This window comes from Otolemur garnettii, unplaced genomic scaffold, assembly GCF_000181295.1.
Source record: "Otolemur garnettii isolate 467f Iridium unplaced genomic scaffold, OtoGar3 scaffold00011, whole genome shotgun sequence".
NCBI lineage: Eukaryota > Metazoa > Chordata > Mammalia > Primates > Galagidae > Otolemur > Otolemur garnettii.
In genome coordinates, this window is record NW_003852406.1 from 18,051,135 (window position 1) to 18,074,122 (window position 22,988).

General features: G+C 35.4%; 1 protein-coding gene and 2 pseudogenes across 4 annotated transcripts in view; all 3 read right to left on the bottom strand.

Annotated features, from left to right (window-relative positions):
• Positions 1-22,988, bottom strand: part of DENND4A (DENN domain containing 4A) — a 150,847-nt gene that overhangs the window by 14,083 nt on the left and 113,776 nt on the right. For all 4 annotated transcript variants that reach the window (XM_023509993.1, XM_023509995.1, XM_023509992.1 and 1 more), the window contains 5 exons: positions 19,632-20,731; positions 6,097-6,286; positions 2,318-2,412; positions 579-754; positions 340-486 (listed from right to left, as the gene is read on the bottom strand). In XM_023509993.1, the coding sequence (XP_023365761.1) occupies positions 340-486; positions 579-754; positions 2,318-2,412; positions 6,097-6,286; positions 19,632-20,731 (1,708 nt within the window). The remainder of the gene's footprint in view (positions 1-339; positions 487-578; positions 755-2,317; positions 2,413-6,096; positions 6,287-19,631; positions 20,732-22,988) is intronic.
• Positions 7,519-9,338, bottom strand: LOC105886462 (annotated as a pseudogene).
• LOC111723393 lies at positions 16,274-18,435 on the bottom strand (annotated as a pseudogene).

The following is a 22,988-nucleotide window of genomic DNA, read 5'->3' on the forward strand; positions in this document are numbered from 1 at the left end:
AAAAAAAAAAAAAGTAGTAAACATTATCTATCATATATATACATATATGTATGTGTAATATACCAAGTTAAATTTGGGGGATTAATTTGTAAACATATATGTTTAACATACCAAGTTAAACTTTGGGGATTAATAAGGTATAATATATAACTGTTCATATTTAAACATTTGGATTATTAGAGAATTTTAATATTACTTTAATCAGGAGTAACAATTTAAGATTATGAATCTATTATTTGTAGAAATTTGAACTTTGAAATGGCCAGCAAATTTTTCTGTTGTATTTCTAAAACATGTAATATAGGCTGTTAAAATATAGTTCCACATAATCATAATTACCTATTTAGATCAAAATTCCCCTGAACAGAAATAGCAGATGTGTCAAGACCCGAGGCTGATGTTGTAATGCAGGATGGCCTTGTTTGACTTGAAAAGGAGGATGGAAAGTGCATATTTTCTGTAGATGGGCTTGACTTCAAAAAGTATCTGTAATGTGAATCAAAGGAGCTTTTTTTTAGGAAAGAGATCTTCTAGGAAACATGATCCTTAAACATTCAGGGAAAAAATCCACATATTACCTTCCAGGTCGTCTTAAATCTCTTATTTCAATATTCAGAAAGGGCAAGAAAAGATTGCCACAGAAAGGGCATGTAGTATTGAGATTTGAATCATCTGCTGTCCAGCCAGCCATGATTTCCTCATCATGGACGAGACAATCACAAGTTCTACACCGAGAGCAACTTGAAATGAGAACCTAGGGGAGAGGGACACTTTATAAAGCAAGCTGGTCAATGCATATCATGAATTGAAAATCATTTCAATTTGTAATTCTATTGGAAAATTACAACTCAGAAGGATTCTGATATTACAAACAAAAACTGGATTACATTCAGTATATTATATATTATACTCATCTTTAACATTTTCAGCTAAATCTATTCCACAATTTTTGCCTGAAAGGGAAACTTGCATTTAAGTGAGCATTTTTCTCCACTATTACTATTACAATATGATGTGCCATGGTTTTATTAATGGTAAATTATTATTTTTTACTCAAAATACTCAAAACAGGTATTTACAATCACATATTAGATATCAGTGCTACTCTAAGTATGTTTGCCAGACTAGTGCTGGTTCACAAATACTTACTGGTTTGTGAAAGGATTAGTAAAGAAAGTGTGTAATCAATGCATTTTATGAGTATCAGCTATAAGACCTTAGAAGTTAAACAAACAACCTAGTCTGTTACTATAGACAGTTTAAGAAGTACTGCTATAGATAACTGTAAATGCTGTCATTACATTAACAAAATACAGAAATTCCAAAAGCCACCAGAAAGTTTGTAAACTGTAACAGTGCTCATCATCTTTTAGCTGTATGCAAATTTATTTTCCAGATTTATGCAAATTAGCATAAAATAGCAACCACACTCACAAATGTATTTGGAAACAATTTTAAAAGAAAAAGTAGGGGAAAATTTTAAAGTGTAAGATGTAACTTTTTCACTGTAAGAATGTGGGATAGGCTAGGTGCAGTGGCTCATGCCTATAATTCTAGCACTTTGGGAGGCAGAGGCAGGTGGATTGCTTGAGCTCAGGAGTTTGAGACCAGCCTAACCAGGAGTGACACCCCATTTCTACTAAAAATGGAAAAATTAGCTGGGTGTTATGATGGGCCTTATAGTCCCAGCTACTTAGGAGGCTGAGGCAAGGGTATTACTCAAGCCTAAGAGTTTAAGGTTGCTGTGAGCTATGAAGACACCGTGGCACTCCACCAGGGGCAACATAGCAAGATTCTGTGTCAAAATGGAAAAAAAAAAAAAAAAAGCATGTGGGATATAAGAGCATGCTCAGCAGAGATCTACATCTAACTGACACAAAGAATGAAAAATATGACGGAAGAAGTTGGCAACTTAGTGCCAAAACTACTCCCTATATCCTCATCTAAAAAGTGTGCTTGCATAGCAAAATTGACTATTTATGATGTGAAATAAACATACAAAGGGAACACACATGTAACAAAAAATAAATACAAATATTGAATATAAAAATGCTTTTGTAGTTAATAAATCTCAAAGTCAGCATGAAACTGTCCTAATAAAGTAGTATGAAATAATATAATAGATTATATAATAATATAATCTGAAATACTGGATATCCAAGAGCTGCATTTTAACTTTACTCAAATGTAATACACATTCTGAAATTTTAGGTGGTATGTATTTAACTTTTATTACTATATCTAAGAACATTAATGTTTAAGAAAAGCAAACTTTATAAAGTAGTACATGAAGATTCTCTTTTGAATAGAATTGTACCTCCATTGCATAGTTCTGGAAGATATTTGTATTACTTGTGTTGAAGGAAGATGTCACTTCTGATTTCCCAGATAAGGCAAACTTTGACAGGGATCCTGTTCATTGTTGAAAAACAAAAAACAAAACCATTAAAATCAAAGAAAAAGGATATGGAAATTTTTTACTTCCATAAATTTTCTGATTAAATGTTAATCTGTTCTAGCCAAAATGTAAAGACAATTTAGGAAAAATAAATAAATAATGAAAAAAATCTTTTCAATGCATGCACTTTTGAGTACAAACCCCAAGGAAATGTGTTCTAATTCTACTGATCCCCACATATTAAATGTATTCATTCATTACTCACATATTAAGCACTTTGCATACAGAGGCTAGAAAGCACTCCAGTCATTAGTAATACTATTGTTTTTATTTTTTCATGTTTAAAATATAGGAAAGTCTTTATTGCAGGTCCAAGGTCTAAAGAGTATAAAACAGTGAAACTTAATTTTAAATTATTAAAAGAGTTAGTGGCAATTCTCTCCTTATACAGTACTCTCTAGTACAGTAATCTTGCTCTTAAGCACTAGGGAAGAGTTCCCAAGTATATTCTTAAGACCAAAGAGATACTAGTAAGTATTAAAACAACAAAAAAGTAGGAGGAAATCTGTGATCAAATCAGTTATTGACAGTGGCTGTACCTTGTTAAAAACTGGAGGTAATATATACTTTCTCAATATGTGCTTTTCCTGTCATTACTAAATTTTATGAATGAACACTGGTATTTTCATAAATATAAAGGTGAAAAAAAAAGTAATGATGTAAACTACCAGTTCACAAGAAATAGAGGGGATATAAAAACATACTAAATACCACCATGGGGATGCCATCAGTATGATCCAGACTAATGACTTGATTCAGAAAATAAATGACTAAGAGAAAAAACAGATAGCTTCAGACTCAGAGCCATCTGTGGCCCTAGTCCCTGCCACACAAAGATGCCTCAGAAAAGCAGAGAAAAAGCTAATGTCTCACACTATCCTTTTAGATGCTTAAAACTGGAGGTAAATTCAGTTCTTCCCTTGATGCTTCCCCCAACAATATCTGTAATCCTTCTCTGCCATAGCTAGCTCAAAATTGCTTTCTAAAACCATCCATTAACCTTGACTAATACAATCATTTATGTGGGCAGCCTACCTTTTGTAGCTAATTAATCTACAGCACAGAATATTCATTTTAATGAATACAAATCAGGTTGGGTAATGTGGCTCACGCCTATAATCCCAGTACTTTGGGAAGCCAAGGTGGGAGGATTGCTTGAGGCCAAGAGTTCAAGAGCAGCCTGAGAAACATAGTGAGACCCTGTCTCTGCAAAACAAATAAAAATAAAAAAATTAGCTGGGTGTGGTGGTACATACACACCTGTAGTCCCAGCTACTTGTGAGGGTCCCTTGAGCCCAGAAGTTTGAGGCTGCAATGAGCTGTGATCGTGCCACCACACTCTAGCCTGGGCAACAGACTAAGATCTTATCTCAAAAAAGTACATAAGTATACATATATAAATCAGATTGTAAGTTTGATTTTAGTTGCTTACACACTGTTGTATGTTGGGACACTATTCTTGTATGTTTGAGAAAAAAAGGAGAAAAAAAGGAGGTGGGCTAATCACTTGATTTCTTCATAAATACAGTATATGTTGAGATAAAAAAAGGATAGGTGGGAGAACAAAAAGAAAGAGAATTAATCAACAAATCTGTAACATGTAGATTTTGTATAGATATCAATTTGAACAAATCACCAACAAAAAGAACATTATGAAATGGTTGTGAAAATCTGAAACTTAATAAATATTTGACATGGTATCTGATAATTATCACATTTTTAAAAGTATGATAATGGTTTTACAATTATGTTTTCAAAAACTGAAAGCTTCAAAAAGACATATACCATATGCAGACACATACCATATGAATCCGTGAAATGTTCAAAAATGGCCGAGCTAAGCTATGGTGTTAGAAGTTAAAGTAATGTTTACCTGTGAAGGGAACAGACATGGACTCAAGGAAGGGTTCTAGATGATATGAATGTTGCTTACACTGAATGCTTGTTATTTATGTGTACTCAATTTGTGAAATTTATTTACAATCATAAAAGGGTATACGTTGTAAGTTATACTTTAATAGTTAAAAATAAATAACATAAAGTCTTTTATTTTAGAGATACATACTGAATATTAATAAAATTATATGTCATCTGAGATTTATTTTAAAATAATGCAATGCAGACAGAAAAACTGTTGGCAGCAAGAAACAGGAATAAATAAAATATGATTAGCCATTTGCTGATAACTATTAAAGTTGAGAGAAGGATATACATGGGAGTTCATTATGCTATTCCCTCTACTTTTGTGTATGTCTGAAAATTTCCACAAGAAAACCTTTTTTGAAAGAGCAGAAGTACAATTGAAAAAATATATTTGATCCACTCCTCACATCACATACCAGGATAAATTTCAAGTAGATCAAATACATAAGTCAGGGGTCAAGTTTATTTTACATGGCCCTGCACTGAGTGGTTTTTACATTTTAAACTGTTGTTTAAGAAAATGATAATGTAATTTATTATATGACTCACTACCGAAAAATTCTGCTGACTCTATAAAATGTTAAAAAGGAAACCAGATAAGGATCAGAAGGAAACACTGGTGAATTCCTTTGTAACCTAAGAAAGGAGAAAGATTTCCCAGCAACTCAAAATCCAGAAGCAACAAGGGAAAAGACTAATAAGTTTGAAGATACAAAATTGAAAGATTACACATGTCCAAAACTCCCCCCCAAAACTAAATTTGACAAACTTGGATAAACTACTTATAACTTATATAAGAGACAAAGGGTTAATTCCTTAATATAAAAAGAGGCAGTAAAACTTAAAAAGAAAAAAAAAAAGGACCAACAATTGAAATATAGGCAAAGGACAGTCCACAGAAAAATAAATACAAATGGTCCTTAAACACATAAACAGATTCTCAACTTTATTTATAAAATATTATAAATGAAAACTAAACTGAAACACATTCCTCACCTATCAGATGGCAAAAATCCAAGTTTGCCAACATATTTTGTTGACAAGGCTGTGGGGAAATAGGTACTCTCATATACTGCCAGTGGGAATGCAAAATAGCCTGATGAAGGGAACTTGGCAATATCACGTCAAGGAAGAATTCTGAAGTATCTTCCAAAGATACACTGGTAAAAATATAATATGACATACATGCATTATAGCATTACAAAGACTGGAAACTTAATGTCTATTAATAGGGAAGAGGTTAAAATAAATTATGATACATCCACGCATGATACAGAAGCTTATAACTTTGTACTATGCTGCTGTAAAAATGAATGGAGGGTTGTGAGGCTATGAAATGATCTTTGGATACTTTGAGTGAAAAAAGCAAGGGGTGGGATAGTTTACAGTGTGTTACTTTTGAGTAAGAAGAGAGAGAGGTAGTAAGAATATATATATACATACCTATAACTTTTTTTTTTAGAAAAAGCAACAATGGAAGGATAAACCAAAAACGAATAAAAATGGTTGCTTCCAGGGACAGGGAGAAAACTGGATGAGGGGTGGGGATGGAAGCTAGACTTCTTTGCAAGTGGATTGGTTTTACTGTTTTGACTTTAGAACTATGTAAATCTTTCACAAAACTAAAAAAAAAAAAAAGTCATAAAAAAGTAGAGGTACTACAATTTAAAAAAATTACAAGTCAAATGCACTATAACTAAACTATGTGGACAAACCTTCTAAGGAGGCAGAAGTTTCTAGGTTTGTTCGGCTGAGATCAACTCCCTTAGTCCCTGAAGTGGCACTGGTCTCTTGGGAGGAACTGGCTCCTTCCAACTCATGGCAGACATCTTCATCTGTTAAAGAGGTAGATTCAGAATCCTGGCCTCCCACTGAAGAAAGACTGGTACGATCAGAACTTTGATCCTAAGGATATAATTATAAGCTTAATTTCCTTCACATTTTAAGTTGTTTTAAAAGTCAGTCACTTCTAGGAAAGAAGAAACACCCATGATTTTACTACCCAGATAATCAATTGAATCAGCATCAAAACTTCTAGAGAAAAAAACCAACCAACTTTACAAAGCTGTACTAATTTGGGCAAACATGTGCTAGAGATCAATTTTTAAGAAATCATTTTTTAGTGCCAGCAGAGTATATATCAGTTAGTAATATAACCTTGTTGACTTTTAATCTTCATTTATTGTTAATTTCCTTTCTGTCAAGGAAAGGTACTCGATCCAAAATGATACCAATTAGAATTACATTTTATTCTTTTCCACAATAATTCAAGTTTCAAAAATACATATTTCTAGTTTTCATTTTTGAGAACTTTGAAATAATTTTTTTCTGGTTATATTAATAATACATAAGAAAATTTGGTAGATATAGATTTTTTGTGTGAAAAAGCGTTAAAAAAATACCTGTAATTCTGCTATCCAGATAATGTAACTTATTTTTTCTAGTCATGTGTGTGCCTATTATTATTATTTATTTTTTGAGACAGAGTCTCACTATGTTGCTCTCAGTAGAGTGCTGTGGCATCACAGGCCACAGCAACCTCAAACTCTCCGGCTTATGTGATTTTCTTGCCTCAGTCTCCCAAGTAGCTGGGACTATGGATGCCTACCACAATGCCCGGCTATTTTGTTGTTGTTGTTGTCATTGTTGTTTAGCAGACTCAGGCTGGGTGCAAACCTGCCAGCCCTGGTGTATGTGGCCGGCAACTTAACCACTGAGAGACAGGCGTTGAGCCCCATTATTATTTTTAATCATATAGGACTTTAACATTTTTTTGTGGAAGAAAAACTTTAATTGCTGTTGCAAAAAAGTATCATTATAAAGCAGAAATTGTTCCAATACCATTAATAAAGAATAAGTTTGAGAAACTGGAGGTAACTGTATATAAAATCCTGGCAGCAATTTAATAGAACAGACCCAGATGGTTTGGCTAAGGCCAACACCTAATGAGGACAAAAGCTTTGTCTGTGGGGAATTTTGGAGGATACCTGAAAAAATATTACACTGTGCATAAACTTAATTGAATTGTTTTCACAAGTGTTGTAAAGTTCTATATAGTAAAAGGTTTTTTCTACAGGCACTTCAATTTTGCTACAAGAGTGGTATAGAATACCTAAACACAGAAGACAGCATTCATGCAAGATATCTAACTCTCTGATATAATAATGCATACAATTCAAAATGATCACACTATCATTACATTTAGGACTTTCTGCAACCTCAAGATGGTGGTTATAGAAAGCATGGCCCCCACTATTAACATCTAGAAGGTAGCCACCACCTTCTACTTGTGTTCTCTTTTTGCATTTTTTCTTCATTTTTCTTAATTCTGCTGTTGTTGTTTCTTAGCAAAACAGGAAAAACAAAATCGTAATCATTGGGCGTAGCACTCTGACAATCAAGATGTTTAAAGCCTTCAATCTTCTGGGGGTGAAAAAAGTACTGCATGACATTTAGAACTCTGATTAAGAAAAAAGGTAGTCACAAGTTTTCCTGGCTTGAAGACTTCCACAACTTTCCTGATCAGGTCATTATAGGAGGGCTGACTTAGGTTTGTTTCAAAGCTAACATAAGAAAATTCTGGTTCTGGAGTGATGTGAATAGTTCAGTAAGTTCCATAACATTTCATTCCATTCACTGAATACCCACAAGGATTAAACAACATGACATCAATGACAGAACCCTGTATTGGGTTACAATTTCTACTCTCAGGAGTGATATCCTTTGCAGTAACACCATCTTTCATGTAGAACTGGTCCATAACTGATGAGTCAAGCTCACTCATCAGAATTTCCAGGGTTTGATTTGGCTGACTGATTACACTCTGGGAAATTCAATAGTCAGAATTCTTATAACCTGGCCGGGCATGGTGGCTCACGCCTGTAATCCCAGCACTCTGGAAGGCTGAGGTGGGTGGATTGCTTGAGCTCACAGGTTCAAGACCAGTCTGAGCCAGAGCAAGACTTAGTTTCTAAAAAAAAAAAAAAATAGCTGGGCGTTGTGGCAGGCACCTGTAGTCCTAGCTTCTCGGGAAGCTGAGGCAAGAGAATCACTTAAGCCCAAGAGTTCAAGGCTGCTGTGAGCTATGATGCCATGGCACTCTACCAAGCATGACAAAATGAAACTCTGTCTCAAAAAAAAAAAAAAAGACAATTCATACATCCCATACAATAACCTGCTCCATTTGGAAAAATTGCATTTAGAAACTCTTTTCCTTCCTGGAAATTCCACTGTGTATACCCTTGGTGAGAAGGCTTCATAAAATTCTTATCAGAATAAAAGGAACTTTCAATTGTGTCATACCTATTATAATCCCTAACAAGCTCCAAGAGGGGAAAATAGGGGAACCAGTGCTTTCAGCACCAGGGTGGCGCCATGTTTCAACATGAAACATCTCTTGGAGACAAACATGCTAATCTCACAGAGTACATAGGCTTCCTGCTTATCAGTTTTTGTCATACTTATGATTGAACATTACACAGATCCTTGGTTTGTGTAGGTTGCTATCAGGAGAACCAAACCTCCAGCAGCTTCTCCATCCCTTTGAAATAATGTGCAGCTTCCATCATCATGAGACTAGCAAACCAACAATCACAGAAAATCAACTAAATTAAATGTCTTCTCCTGCCACAGCCACAGCAGATTGGTCCAGTTGTTGTTACTAAAGTTCAGGTTCCTTTTTTTGCTATAATTTTATATTAACTTTTTTTTTAAAAAGTAATAACATTTTCCTAGCTTCTTACTGTGACCGAAAATTAAACATGAGTCTGGTGGAAATAGAGGCAGATATAGTTCAGTCTCTTGCAGTCCGCTGCTTCCCTGTTAGAGAGAGTAGAGCAAGTGCCAGCTAACGTAGCTGGCCATACTGTGTATGCCAACACTTTTATGTAGTAAAATATTTTTTTTTGGTGTTTTAGACCCTTCTGTGTAAGTATAGTAAAATCTTTTCATGTTCTAAGGGTTGCAAGGTTTGTATCTAAGAAATCTTTCTCTGAATTGATAAAAATATTATCTTTTAAAAAATACTTTTACAACCCTTATTATCAATCTGAAATTCAAAAAACAAGAAAAATATAACTTTATAATTTTGCATTTAGAAATCTAATCCACCTAGGATTTTTTTTTGTTCAGCATTGGGTAGGAATCTGACTTTCCCCCAAATGGATAACTAATATATGAATACATTTACTTAATATTCTCTTGTTCGTCACTGATTTGAAAAATGCTATTTTTTCATATGACAAAATTCTACATATACAGTTTTATTTTTGGATTTTCCTCCATTCCACTGGCCTATTTATCTCCTTTTGGCATTAATTAGAATGCTATTTTAATTTAGTATTTGTTCTGATATCTTATTATTTTATTTTTTTGAGACAGAGTCTTACTCTATTGCCCAGGCTAGAGTGCTGCAGCATCAATCTAGCTCACAGCAACCTCAAATTCCTGGGTTCAAGAGATCCTCCTGGCTCAGCCTCCAAAGTAGCTGGGACTACAGGAGTCCACCATACTGCCTGGCTAAATTTTTTATTTTTTTATTTTTAGTAGAGACAAGGTTGCACTCTCAGGCTTGTCTCAAACTCCTGAGCTCAAGGGATTCTCCCACCTTAACCTCCCAGAGTGCTAGGATTATAGGCTTGAGCCACCTTATCCAGCCTGTTATTTTAAAGTGTAATCCCACACTTTTATTTTTCAAAAATTTCTTGATTATTCTCATGCATTTCTCTTTTAGATCAATTTTAAAGCAGCTGATTATGGTTTGTTGTTAAGTCACCCTGGAACTTAGTTTTGTTTTACGTGGGTTTTAAAATTTTAATTAGACAACCCTTACTACATCAATTTGAGAACTGACTGAATCAGTTTACAAGACTGAATCTATCACTAAATTATGTCCTTCAGTAAAGTGTTACAGTTTTATTCACATAGGTAGTATTCATTTCACGTTAGTTTTGCTTCTAGTCATTTTATGTTTGTGCTATCGTGAACTGGCTCATATCTTTCAATACTTTTCTAACTGGCTATTGTCATACACAGGAAAGTTACTTTTAAATGTTTACCTTGTTTCTAGCCACCTTAACTGATGTAAATTATTTTTTCAAAGATAATAATCTCATTTATGAGAATACTGAGTTTTATTAATACTTTTCTTATGTTGTTCAGGCTCTTGAACTTCTGGCCTTAAGCAATCACCTTACCTTGGCCTCCCAAAGTGTTGGAATTAACAGGTGTGAGCCACCACACATAGCCTTATTAATTCTTTCACAATAGTTTTATCTCTCATTTCTTTTCTTTGTCTTTTGGCATTGTTGGAATATGTGGAATATTGTTGAATGGCACAGATGTTAACTTCCTTGCCTTGATACTGACTTTAAAGGAAATTAGTATGTTTCACTGGTAAGAATCATTTGTTGATACTCTTATTAAAAAACTTTATTAACTTTATTTCTATTCCAGCTTTCTAAGAATTATTTTAAGTTAGGCATCAAATTTTTATCAAATCATTCTTGGGCATTTATAAAAATAACTGTCCATTCATACTTATCAATAAAAGACTAAGTTGATAAATACATTTAATTACTGTGAGTTTCCTCAACCATTATAAAAGTCTGTTTCCATGATAAGCCTTTCGTTCGAATGGCAGAGCTGAAAGTGAGCATTTCAGCAAGCAAGACGCTCAGTGAATGGATGGGAAATAGGAAGAAAACTTACAAAGGAGAGTCAAAGGAAGGAAGGTTTTACTTTGGTTGGTAGATATTTCAGTATACTTTAATTAGAGGTGGGCTTTCCAACAACAACCAAAACTTCTGGGCTGGTTATGGAATTTTTTGTTTTGCTTTTGAAACAGGGTCTTGCTCTGTTGCTGAGGCTGAAGTGCAGTGGTACCACCATAGCTCATTGTAACCACAGAACTGCTGGGCTCCAGCAATCCTCCTGATTCAGTCTCCTCAGTAGCTGGGGCTATAGGCGCCCACAATGCCTGGCTAATTTTTTTCTATTTTTAGTAGAGACAGGGCCTCACTCTTCATCAGGCTGGTCTTAAACTCTTGGCCTCAAGCAATCCTTCTGCTTTGACCTCCCAAAGTGCTACAACTGTAGGCAGCAGCAATGATTATGGAGTTTTGGAATTACCTTGAACCCTATTTTTCTTCTACCTCATCTTAATGCCTGTCCTTAGAATCTCTCCTTCACTTAGTCCTGATAGACTTCACACCATTTTACTCTAATTTCCTAATTAACCATTACTGTTAAGAAGAAAAGCTAACTACCTAACTATTCCATGAGAAGTCTTTTAATTACTTGGCTAATTATACCTAGGCCTGCTCACTTGGGCTTCATTAAGAACAGCTCTCATCGGGCCGGGCATGGTGGCTCATGCCTGTAATCCTAGCACTTTGGGAGACTGAGGAGGGTGGATTGCTTGAGCTCATGAGTTTGAGACCAGCCTGTGCAAAAGCAAGATCCTGTTTCTACTAAAAAAGAAAAAAGAGAAAAACTGAGGCAAGAGGATTGCTTAGCCCAGGAGTTGGAGGTTGCTGTGAGCTATGACGCCATGGTACTCTACCCAGGGTGACAAAATGAGACTCTGTCTCAAAAAACAAAAAACAAACAAACAAAAAAAGCCACTGCAGGCCTATTAATTGGCCTATTTTTAATATTGTTGTATCTCAAGGAATAGGGAGGCCTGAGGATAGAGCACATGCTAGGGGAATGGCCAGTTGGTGTAGTAGTCAGAATACACATAATTACAGATTAAGTCTGCCATCTTACATGGGCACAGCTCATGGTGTCCCAAAACAATTACAATAGTAACATCAAAGATTACTGATCACATATCACTGTAGCTTGTATAATAATGATGAAAAAGTTTGGAATATTGCGAGAATTACCAAAATGTCATAATTTTCCACTGGTTTGTGACTTGATTTTCATTTTCTGGTATTTTTGGAGCATAGAAGTTCTGAATTTTTGTCAATTTTTCTTTTTATAGATGTTTTTGATATCACACCTCAAAATTCTTTGCTTAACTCAAGTCTTTCTTCCTATATTTTCTTCCAAAATTTTTTATACTTTTAGCTCTTACATTAAGGCACCTGATCCATTTGGAGTTAATTTTTGTGTATAAGATGAGTGTGTAAAGTTCACTTACAGTCATCCCTCAGTATCCTTAAGGGATTGGTTCCAGAATGTCCTATGGTTACCAAAACCCTAGGATGCTCAAGACCCCTTATATCTAACGGTATAATATTTATATACTGTATTTCCCCCAAAATAAGACCTACCCCCCAAATAAGCCCTAGCAGGATTTCTATGCATTTGTTAAATATAAGCCCTACCCTGATAATGAGACCTAGTGATGGGCATGACTATGCAGCATATCTACATAGTCACGCCATGCATTTCGGTGCAGAGAGGAAGACATCCCCTGAAAATAAGCCCTAGTGTGTCTTCCTGAGAAAAACAAGACACTGTCTTATTTTCAGGGAAACATGGTATACCTTGAGCACATCCTTTCACATATTTCTTAAAAAATTATTATGGTTACATAATAGTTGTATTTCCTGTAGACTTTAAATCATTTCTAGATTATTTATAATAACTAATACAAATATAAATAGTTGTTATACTGTATTACTCTATTTGTATTATTTTTTATTTTTTGAGACAGAGCCTCAAGCTGTCCCCCCGAGTAGAGTGCTGTGGCACTGCAGCTCACAGCAACCTCCAACGCCTGGGCTCAAGCGAGTCTCCTGCCTTTGCCTCCCAAGTAGCTGGGACCACAGGTGCCCGCCACAACGCCTGGCCATTTTTTGGTTGCAGCCATCATTGTTGCTTGGTGGGCCCGGGCTGGATTTGAACCCGCCACCTTAGGTGTATGTGGCTGGTGCCTTAGCCACTTGAGCCACAGGCGCCGAGCCTCTATTTGTATTATTAATTGTACTTTTAAAAAAATATTTTCAATCCATGATTGGTTGAATTCACAGATGCATAACCTGTGGATACAGGAGACTCCCCATTAAATTGCCTTGGCATCTGTGTTGAAACTCAAATGACCATAAATATAAGGGTTTATTCTTGCAATTTCAATTTTGTTTTTTGATTTACTGATCTATGTTTATGCCAGTACCACAATGTCTTAATAGATGTAGCTTCATAGTAAGTTTTAAAATTAGGAAGTGTGAGTCCTCCAACTCCATTTTTCTTTTTCAATATTATTTTGGCTATTTTGGATCCCTTTATTTTCCATATGAATTTTAGAATCAGCTTGTCAATTTCTATAAAACCCTGCTGGAATTTTGACAGGGATTATGTTGAATTACACATCAATTTGAGAAGGACTGCATCTTAACAATACTGAGTCTTTGATTCAACAAACATGAAATGTCTCCCATTTAAATTTCCTTTAAAATCCCTCAGCAATGTTTTATAATTCTTAAAATGCACTTCTCCAGGTTTTTCAATTTAATGAGGTTTATTTACAGCCGAACATATAATTTATCTTGATGACTACATGTATACCATATAGTACTCCTGAAAACAATGGGTATTCTGCAGCTGTTGAACATATATTCTGTAAAGGCCAATTAGATCAAGATAGCTGATTGTGTTGTTCAGATCTTTCTCGACCAATTTTTGTTAGCTGTTCTATCAAATAGTGAGAGATGGTCTTAAAATCTACTTAAAAGATTTCAGAACTCCCTTTAATTCCATCAATTATTGTGTCAATGTTTTGAGGCTCTATGATTTAGTGCATACACAGGGATAATTACTGTGTCTTCCTGATGAATTATCTTTTATCATTATGGGTTTCTTTTTGTCTAATGACAAGGCCTCACTATATTGCCCAGGCTGGCCTCAAACTCCTGGACTCAAGTAATCTTTCCACATCAGCCTCCTGAGTAGCTGGGACTATAGGTATGCTCCACCACACCTGGCTGACCATTATAAGGGTTTAGCAACTATATCTTCCAAGAAGCTTAATAGTGCAACCTCCAACACCTGGGTTCAAGCAATCCTGCCTCAGCATTCCGAGTAGGTAGGAAAATAGGCTTCCACCACAACACCTGGGGTTTTTATTTTTTCTTTTGAGACAAGACTTTTTGTTGCCTTAGGTAGAGTGCCATGGAGTCATCACAGCTCACACCAACCTCAAACTCTTGCATTCAAGCAATCCTCATGCCTCAGCTTTCTGAGTGGCTGGGACTATAGGCATCTGCCATAATACCCAACTAATTTTTCTATTTTTAGTAGAGACGGTGTCTCACTCTTGCTCAGGCTGGTCTTGAACTCCTGAGCTCAAGTGATCCACCCACCTTAGCCTCCCAGACAAGAATTACAGGTGTGAACCACTGCACCTGGACCCTGCACCTGATTTTTTTTTTTTTTTAGTTTCTGTGGAGGCAGGGTGTTAATCTTGCTCATATAGTTCTCAAATTCCTGAGCTCAAGCAATCCTCCCACCTCAGCCTCCCAGAAAAAACGCTCTTATATTAACCAGCTATTTACCATTTATTTCCCTCTTCCTTCATTCTTAAAGATTCAGGTTTCTCTCTGGTATTATTTTTCTTCAGTTGAAGAACTTCCTTTAGCATATCTTATAGAGCAAGTATGCAAGTGTTAATAAGTCCTTTTCCTTTATCTGAAAATGTCTGTATTTCACCTTCACCCCTAAAGAATATTTTCACTGGATATAGAATTCTGGGTTGACAGGTCTTTTCTTTCAACATTAAAGATACTGTTTCACTGAATGCTTCCCTTCACCAATTATGATATTCCTCTGTAGATAATGTGTCATTTTTCATAGATGTCATTTCAAGATTTTTTAGCCATCATTTTCTTATTAGCAAGTGGATATCTTTGACTTTCAGTAGTTTACTTATGATGTGTGCAGGTATGGTTTCTATAAACTTATCCTGTCTAGTTTGTTGAGTTTCCTGTATCTGTAAATCTTTTACCCAATTTCAGAAGTTTCACCTATTCTTTCTTTCAATTTCTTTTCTGCCACAATCTCTTTCTTTAATTCTTCTGGAACTCGAATTATACATATGTTATTTATATCTTTCTATACTGTCCCATTAGTCCCTGAGGCACTGTCCTTTTTTTTTTTTTTAAGAGACAGAGTCTTCTCACTTTGTTGCCCTCAGTAGAGTGCCGTGGTATCACAGCTCACAGCAACCTGCAACTCCTGGGTGATTCTCTTTCCTCAGCTTCCCAAGTAGCTGGGACTATAGGCACCTGCCATAACGCCTTGGCTATTATTCTTTTGTGGCTGGGGCTGGGTTCGAACTTGCCACCCTCAGTGTACAGGACTGGCGCCCTAGTCACTAAGCCACAGGTGCTACCCAAGGCACTGTTCATTTGTATACATTTTTTTCTGTTCTGCTAATTGGATCCATTTCTATTAATCTTTAAGTTCAATGACTGACAAGTGTACTATTATCTCCATTCTGTTATTGAACCCATCCAATGAGTTTACTTTGGGTATTATATTTTTTAGTTATACAAGTTGTTTTTTAATAATTTCTATTTCTGGCTATGAATTGCTTTCTTTCAATTTATTTCAAATGTGTTTTTCTTTACCTCAGGGAATCTAGTCATAGTAACTACTTTAAAATTTTAGTCTGATACTTCCAACATCTGAGTTATCTTGGGGTTGTCTTTCCCTTGAGAACTGGTCAATTTTCCTGGTTCTTTACATCAAGTAATTTTTTTTTTTTTTAGGATACATTAGAATTTGCTTTAATACTTTTTGGGGGGGACAAAACCACACTTTAAGTGAATGAACAAGAAACATTTTTACAATAGCAGTAGGCTATTATTTTTAACTACCATGCCATGAATTCATAGGGAAGAGGTTCCAGTAGCTCAGGGAGGCACCTTGCCATTGAATGTGACAAAGCGTTGAGCAATGACTTTGGAATTCACGGGAAATAGGTTCCAACACTTTGTATCACTGTTCCACGGGGTCTATTGGTTATCCTCTGTGCTGTGCTGTACACCTATCATGCCATGAGCTCATGGGGAATAAATAGGTTTTTGCACCTAAAAGCATGGGTCCACTGGTACTCCTGTGTGATATGTTATATGCTTATTATGCTCTAAATTCATAGGGACTGAGTTCCAGGAGCTCAGGCTCCTTTCTGTTCGTTCTCACAAAGTAGGCTTCTCTGGGTGGAGCAGGCTGGCGCTTCAGTTGAACCCAGGTACTTTCTCTTTAGCTTCCTTTTTCTTCTGATCATTTTCCTTCACATGTTTCAGGAAGCTATCTCAGCTCTTAGAGTGCTTAATATGCTTAATATGAACATTAATCCTCTTGGCAAGAATTTTGCCCTTAACTTGTTTGTTTACAACAATGCCAACAGCATGCTGGGTAACACTGTAGACTCTTCCAGTTTTGCCATGGTAACTTTTGTGTGGCATGCCTTTTTGAATAGTACCCATTCCCTTGATGTCTACAATATCACCTTTCTTGTAGATTTGCATTTATGTGGCCAAAGGAATAACTCCATGTTTTCTAAAAGGCGTAGAGAATGTGTATTGGGTGCCTCTCCTTTTTCCCTTTGTGTTTGTCATTTTGGTGAATTACTGGAAGATGGCATCTCTGGCCGAAAGGCTATATCAAGTAATTTTTGATTTTATCTTGGACATTGTGAATATTATGTCAGATAGTCTGGGTACTGTTATATAATCTTTTAGAGAATATTAATGCTTTTGTTTTAGTAGGCAAATGAATTATGTTCAGATTGTAACTTATGTTTTACTTTCTGGAGGCAGTGGCTTGACTTTTAGTTCCATATTCTAAACCTTTTCTAAGCGGGTTTGCATCTATTTCACGTATGTGTAGTTCAAGAGTTAGGCTGAGGCTTGAGTAGGATTTCCCTTAAACTCTATCCCACAGAAGCCCCATTCCCTGGTTTTTCCATGTAGGAGAATATGGGGTTTCTCTTGAAGTTTTAGCTGCCAGATGTGACTGCTCTTGGGGCAAAGAGGCATGAGAAAAGAAAATGGTCAACTCATCTCTGTGTGGGTCCCTTTCCACCATCTGTCTGCTTTTGTTTATTTTTCAGAATCCTTAGATAATTGTTTTTGTATTTTGTCTTTTTAAGGTGTAATTAGTAGGAAGGATAGGCAGTAGTGATTTTATATTGCTAGAGTAGAACCAAGATTCTCTAGTTCTAAGAGAACTAGTCTAAGTTTTAAAGAATATTTCTGCTGGGTATAGAACTTTCAGTACTTTAAAGACATCTCTCCAGTGTCTTCTATCCAGTTTTTGTTCAGAGGACCACTGTCAGTTTCTTATTATTGTTCCTTTGAAAGTAATGTATCTCTTTTCTCTGGCTAAAAATATTTGCTTTGTGTTAATATTTCATTTTCATGTATCTTAATATTAGATGACTAAATATAGTTTTCCTTGTATTTTTTTCTGCTTGACATTTGCAGAACTTGTTAAATATATGAGTGGACATCTTTAATCACTTTTGTAAAATTCTTGGCAATTAGCTTTTTAAGTAGTACTTGTAGCCATTCTCTCTCTTTTTCAGAACTCAACTGTATGAATGATCAGCATTTTCACTCACCTCCCTACTCTTTCCTATAGTTATCTTTGTTTCTGTCCATGCTTCAGTATAGATATACTCTACTGTATAGTACAGATATATTCTACTGACTTTCCATCTAGTTTACTAACTTTTATCTGTGTTGTGTCTGCTATTAAATTTAACTACTACATTCTTAATTTCATATACTTCATATACTTTTCAGTTCTAAAATTTACATAATTATTTTTAATGAATTCCAATTACCTGGTGAAATTTTCCAATTTGCAGCTATTTTTTAAAATATCTTTTCCTGTATTTTATGGAACATATTATAATTATTTCAAAGTCCCTTGCTAATTCAAATATCTGGACCACCCATGGGCTGTTTCCATTATCTGTTTTTCTTCTGTTGTAGTTATGCTCCTGTGTGTTCGCATAATTTGTAATCAAATGACAGATGCTATCTATAAAACACTGTAAGGATTACAGATGACTTTTTTTTTTTTGAGACAGAGTCTCACTGTCACCATGGGTGGAGTGCCATGGTGTCATCTCAAGGTAATCTCAAACTCTTGGGCTCAAGTGATCTTGCCTCAGCCTCCCAAACAGCTGGGACTACAGGTGTGCACCATCATATCCAGCTAATTTTTCCATTATTAGTAGGGGTGTAGTCTCTCTCTTGCTTAGTCTGGTCTCAAAAAGAAGTTTTACTTCTTCAGAAAGGGTATATTATTTGCTTATGCAGTGAAAGTTAATTAATTTAACCTAATCACAAACCGAGCTAAGTCAAATCTATCTTGCAATTGTGGTCAGGCTCAGGCTACCTCTGGATTGTCAATGTTCCTAAGGCATAGCTCTGTGGAACTTCCAACTGAGGGTCTCATATTTCCACCAAAACTCTTCCCTCTGGCAACTCATGAATTCTAACTATTATCAGTACCATGCAACTGTAATCCTAGCTGAGAATTCTATTTTTCAGAGATATTCTACTTACCTATCTCAAATAGTTTCAGTACTTGAAAAATGTCTTAAAGAAAAAAATATGTGTACTTTAGGCCCCTTAAGTCTCCAATTTTGTTTCTCTACCTACAAGGTCCCAAAAACTCTAATAAGGGAATGCCTTGATTTGCAACCTACAGTAATACTCTATGCTCACAATTAACAAATCCCTTCAGGGAGAAAGTAGCTAAAGAATTCTGCAATTCTTCTCTCTCTAGAATCCTGCTATTCTGCTTTCTAGTTGCTTTAGCAGTTCCCTAGTGACTTCAAACAGACACTTTATATATGTGTCATCTAGCTCTTTGCTATTGGAAAGTATGTAGGTCTATTATAAGCTACTCCATCCTAACCATTAGGAGAAATCATACTCCTGGCTGGTAATTTTTGAAGGCATACTGGATACTCTTTCTGAAAAAAACAAAAAACAAAAAACATAAAGTTTTGATGGAAATACTGAAATTCAGTATACATTCACATAATGCTAATTCTTACTCTAGCTACAAATCACTCTTTCAAAATTGAACTATAAACATAACCTTAGTAAATTTTCTTTTCTTTGGAAGTTATTACTCCAGTTCAAATCCTAATACAAATCTTACGCATCCCCTGAGTTCTTTTTAAATATAGCTATGCTTAAGAATGGGTAAAACAAGTAAGCAGCTTTGGTGTGCTGAGGGGAATATGAAAATAAAAGTAACAAATGCTGAGAAAACTTACCTTAGATGATGTGGTATACATGGTGAATCTTGAATACCATTTGCTTGCTTTCTCTGCAACTCCTTTTCCAGCAGTGAACACACTGTTCCTTAGAACATCTAGTTTAGGTACTAAAAGGGTATCTAAGTTAAATGAAGGTGATGGGTGGGTTAATGTATCTTGAGATTCTTCCCTAAATGGGCAAGTAGGTGAGAAAGCTGGAGAAGACCAAAGTCTATCCCTTGGTTTCTCCTCACTTTTCGTATAACTCTTAGATTTGGTAAGTCTCATTGGCTTAGGAGAATTAGGAGGCAGGCTTGATCTTCTGCATGCCTTGACTAATACTGGACTTTTCCTGCTGGTTAATCTATCATCATAAGCCCGCTGTAAATCCATGCTTGGTGTACGACTTGTCAAAGGACTGCTCATGTTATTCATATACATCACAATTTCTTCAGCTAAATCACGCCTAGCAGAGGGTGTTGAAATGCTTTTACTCTCATCTTCATCTTCCTCTTCTTCTTCTTTTTGCTGCTGTTCAGTTTCAGCAACCAAAAGAGAGAGAGGATCAAATCCTGTTACAATGTCAGTTTTTTCAAAAGGTTTTACTGAAAAGCTGCTGTTCATACGTTGAACCCTCTTGGGATTTTGTGTAGCAGCATATCCTGCTTTTGATCCACCTGCTTCACTGTCTAAGTCTTCTAAGTCAAAAATAACAGGAGAATCCACTTTATCTGCCAAACAGTTAGAACCATCAAAAGGTGTATCATCGTCACTAGATTCCTTCTCTAGACTGTCTCTTTTTGATCTCAAAGGTGGCTTCCCAATATCAAGTCTGTTTGGTCTTGTGCTTTTTGAAATAACATTTGAAAGAATTTTTGCATCAGCTCCTAATTTTTCAACTATATCTCCAGGAGTTGCTTCCTGGTTAATTCTATTGAGCATAAATCCCATCAGTACCCCTCCACTAAGATTACGGTTTCTATTTCCCCAAACCACTTGCTGCTGCAAAGTAGGTTCATTGTCACTTTTATGTCTTTTCCTGAAACATCTATTTTGAATGTTTCCTGTTTCATTTGTATCCTCAAGGGATGATATTAAAAGCAGCTCAGGTGTGCTTTCTGAAAAACAAGAAAAGTGTTTTTAGCCATGAAAATGTGCAAATATAAGGCATCTTAAATATTTAAAATTCCAGTAATCAAACTGATAATAGTAGACACCCAGTAAGTTCTAATTAATGAGTGTCTGTTATTTGACATATACTATACTAGACATTTACATTATCTACTATAAACATTCCAACATCCTTATGGACTGAGGAAAAAATAGACATTCAGAGAGATTAATTATCTAGCTCAAAGTCACTTAGTACTTAAGTGATAGAACTGGGATTCAAATCCAGATTTTTCTAATTATAAGTGCTATGTTCCTAGACATTAGAATGTATTGCTTTAAAAACTTATCAATTAAAATTTATACTTATGTGTCATAAGAATACATTGATATTAATTCTGCTATATTGATTAAATATTGGTTATATAATTGTGGCTATGCTAGATGAAACTTGAGATTCTGGGTTACACGCTTATTCAAATGAAAAAAAAAAAAAACCCAAACACCAAACCAAAAGGCAGCTATGTTAACTTCATCTATAAATAAAGATTATTTTTAAAAATTCCAAATTCTTCTGGAAAACGTTCTTCTGAGCACAGTATCACAAGAATGGAAGAAAAAGTATCCAATGTACACACCCCTATTATGAAACTAATTTATACTTTTTATATGTAAGCTATAACCTAATAACAGCCTAAGAATACGGGGAGGAGGGAGGGAGAGGGAAGGGGGAATGGGTGGAGGGAGGAGAATTGGAGGGATCACTTCTGAGGTTTATCTTACAAGGGTACAAGTGAGTCTTAAGCAGAATGTGAACGTTTTAAAATAATAACTAAGAAAATGACACGAAGGCTATGTTAACCAGTTTGATGGAAGTGTTTCGGATTGTGTGTGAAAACCCCACACTGTACCCCAGAAGTGCATTAATGTAGATAGTTACCATTCAATAAAAAAAATTCCAAATTCTTGTAACTATAGATATATCTAAATAATTTTATCTTTGCTTAACATATTGATCACAAATTCATACCAGGCAAATATGAATGGCCACTTCACATTACTCAAAAATATTGTTACTGTCTTTTTCTTTTTTTTAACAAGTAGATGAATAAACATTTTATTTCTATTTATCTGTATAACTAGATTGTTAACTTTAGGCTGGGTGCAGTGACTCATGCCTAGAATCCTAGCATTCTGGGAGGCCGAAGTGGGCAGACTGCTTGAGCTCAGGAATTGGAGACCAGCCTGAGCAAGAGCAAGACCCCTTCTCTACTAAAAATACAAAAACTAGCTGGGTGTTATAGTGAGAGGTCCACTACTTGGGAGGCTGAGGCAAAAAGACTGCTCAAGCCCAAGAGTTTGAGGTTGCCATGAGCTATGATGCCATAGCTTTCTACTGCCCCCTACTCCCAAAAAAGACTGTTAACTTTATTCACTCCTTTCCAGGTAAAAGCAGTATTAACCATAAGCTAGAAACAATGCATAGTTCTTAGAAAATACACCTTGAAATTCCTGTTACCTGAGTTTTGTCATTTACACTTTTTAGAAGAGGTTGTCCACATGACTTTTACTTTAAGCTCTGGTAAAACAGAGCTCCTGTATTCTGTCATGGTCACTGCTTTCTACCAAATTACTTAGATAACAACGATGCTAAAAGAAGGTATGTGGATTTCTGATCACTTTAACTGTCCTTATTATGAAACATTCTTCTAAAGTATTACTCTAAGTATAGTATTGTCACCTATTCCTCAAGTGGCAGGAAAAAGACAAAAGGCAATCCTAGAGGCTACAAAAACCTACGATCTATATTGTTTAATAACTATATATCATTAACAAGGAAAACAACATATAATTCTGGCCAGTGATATTAAGGTGGTAATTTTTGAAAGCTTCTGGAAAAACTTCTCTTCTCCTAACAAAAGGAATTGATACAGTTAGTATTTCTCTTTCCCATTCTTTCTGCCTTGAATAGATAGATGATACCTGTAGTTGCCAGTGGCTAAATTATAAACATGGTTAAATCAAGAGAAATGATGGCTAAGCCCCTCAACCAACATCTGGAGTAACTGCTTACCTCTGATTTTCCTATAGGAGAAAAATAAACCTCAACTTGTTTAAGCTATTGTTAATCATATTTTCTGAGACTAAAAGCTGAAAGAATTCCTAACTGATATGCTAACCTTTTCTCAGATCTTTGAACATGATATGATATTCTTTTCTACTACATAACCTTTTATATATGCTTCCCTCTATTTAAAATTCACT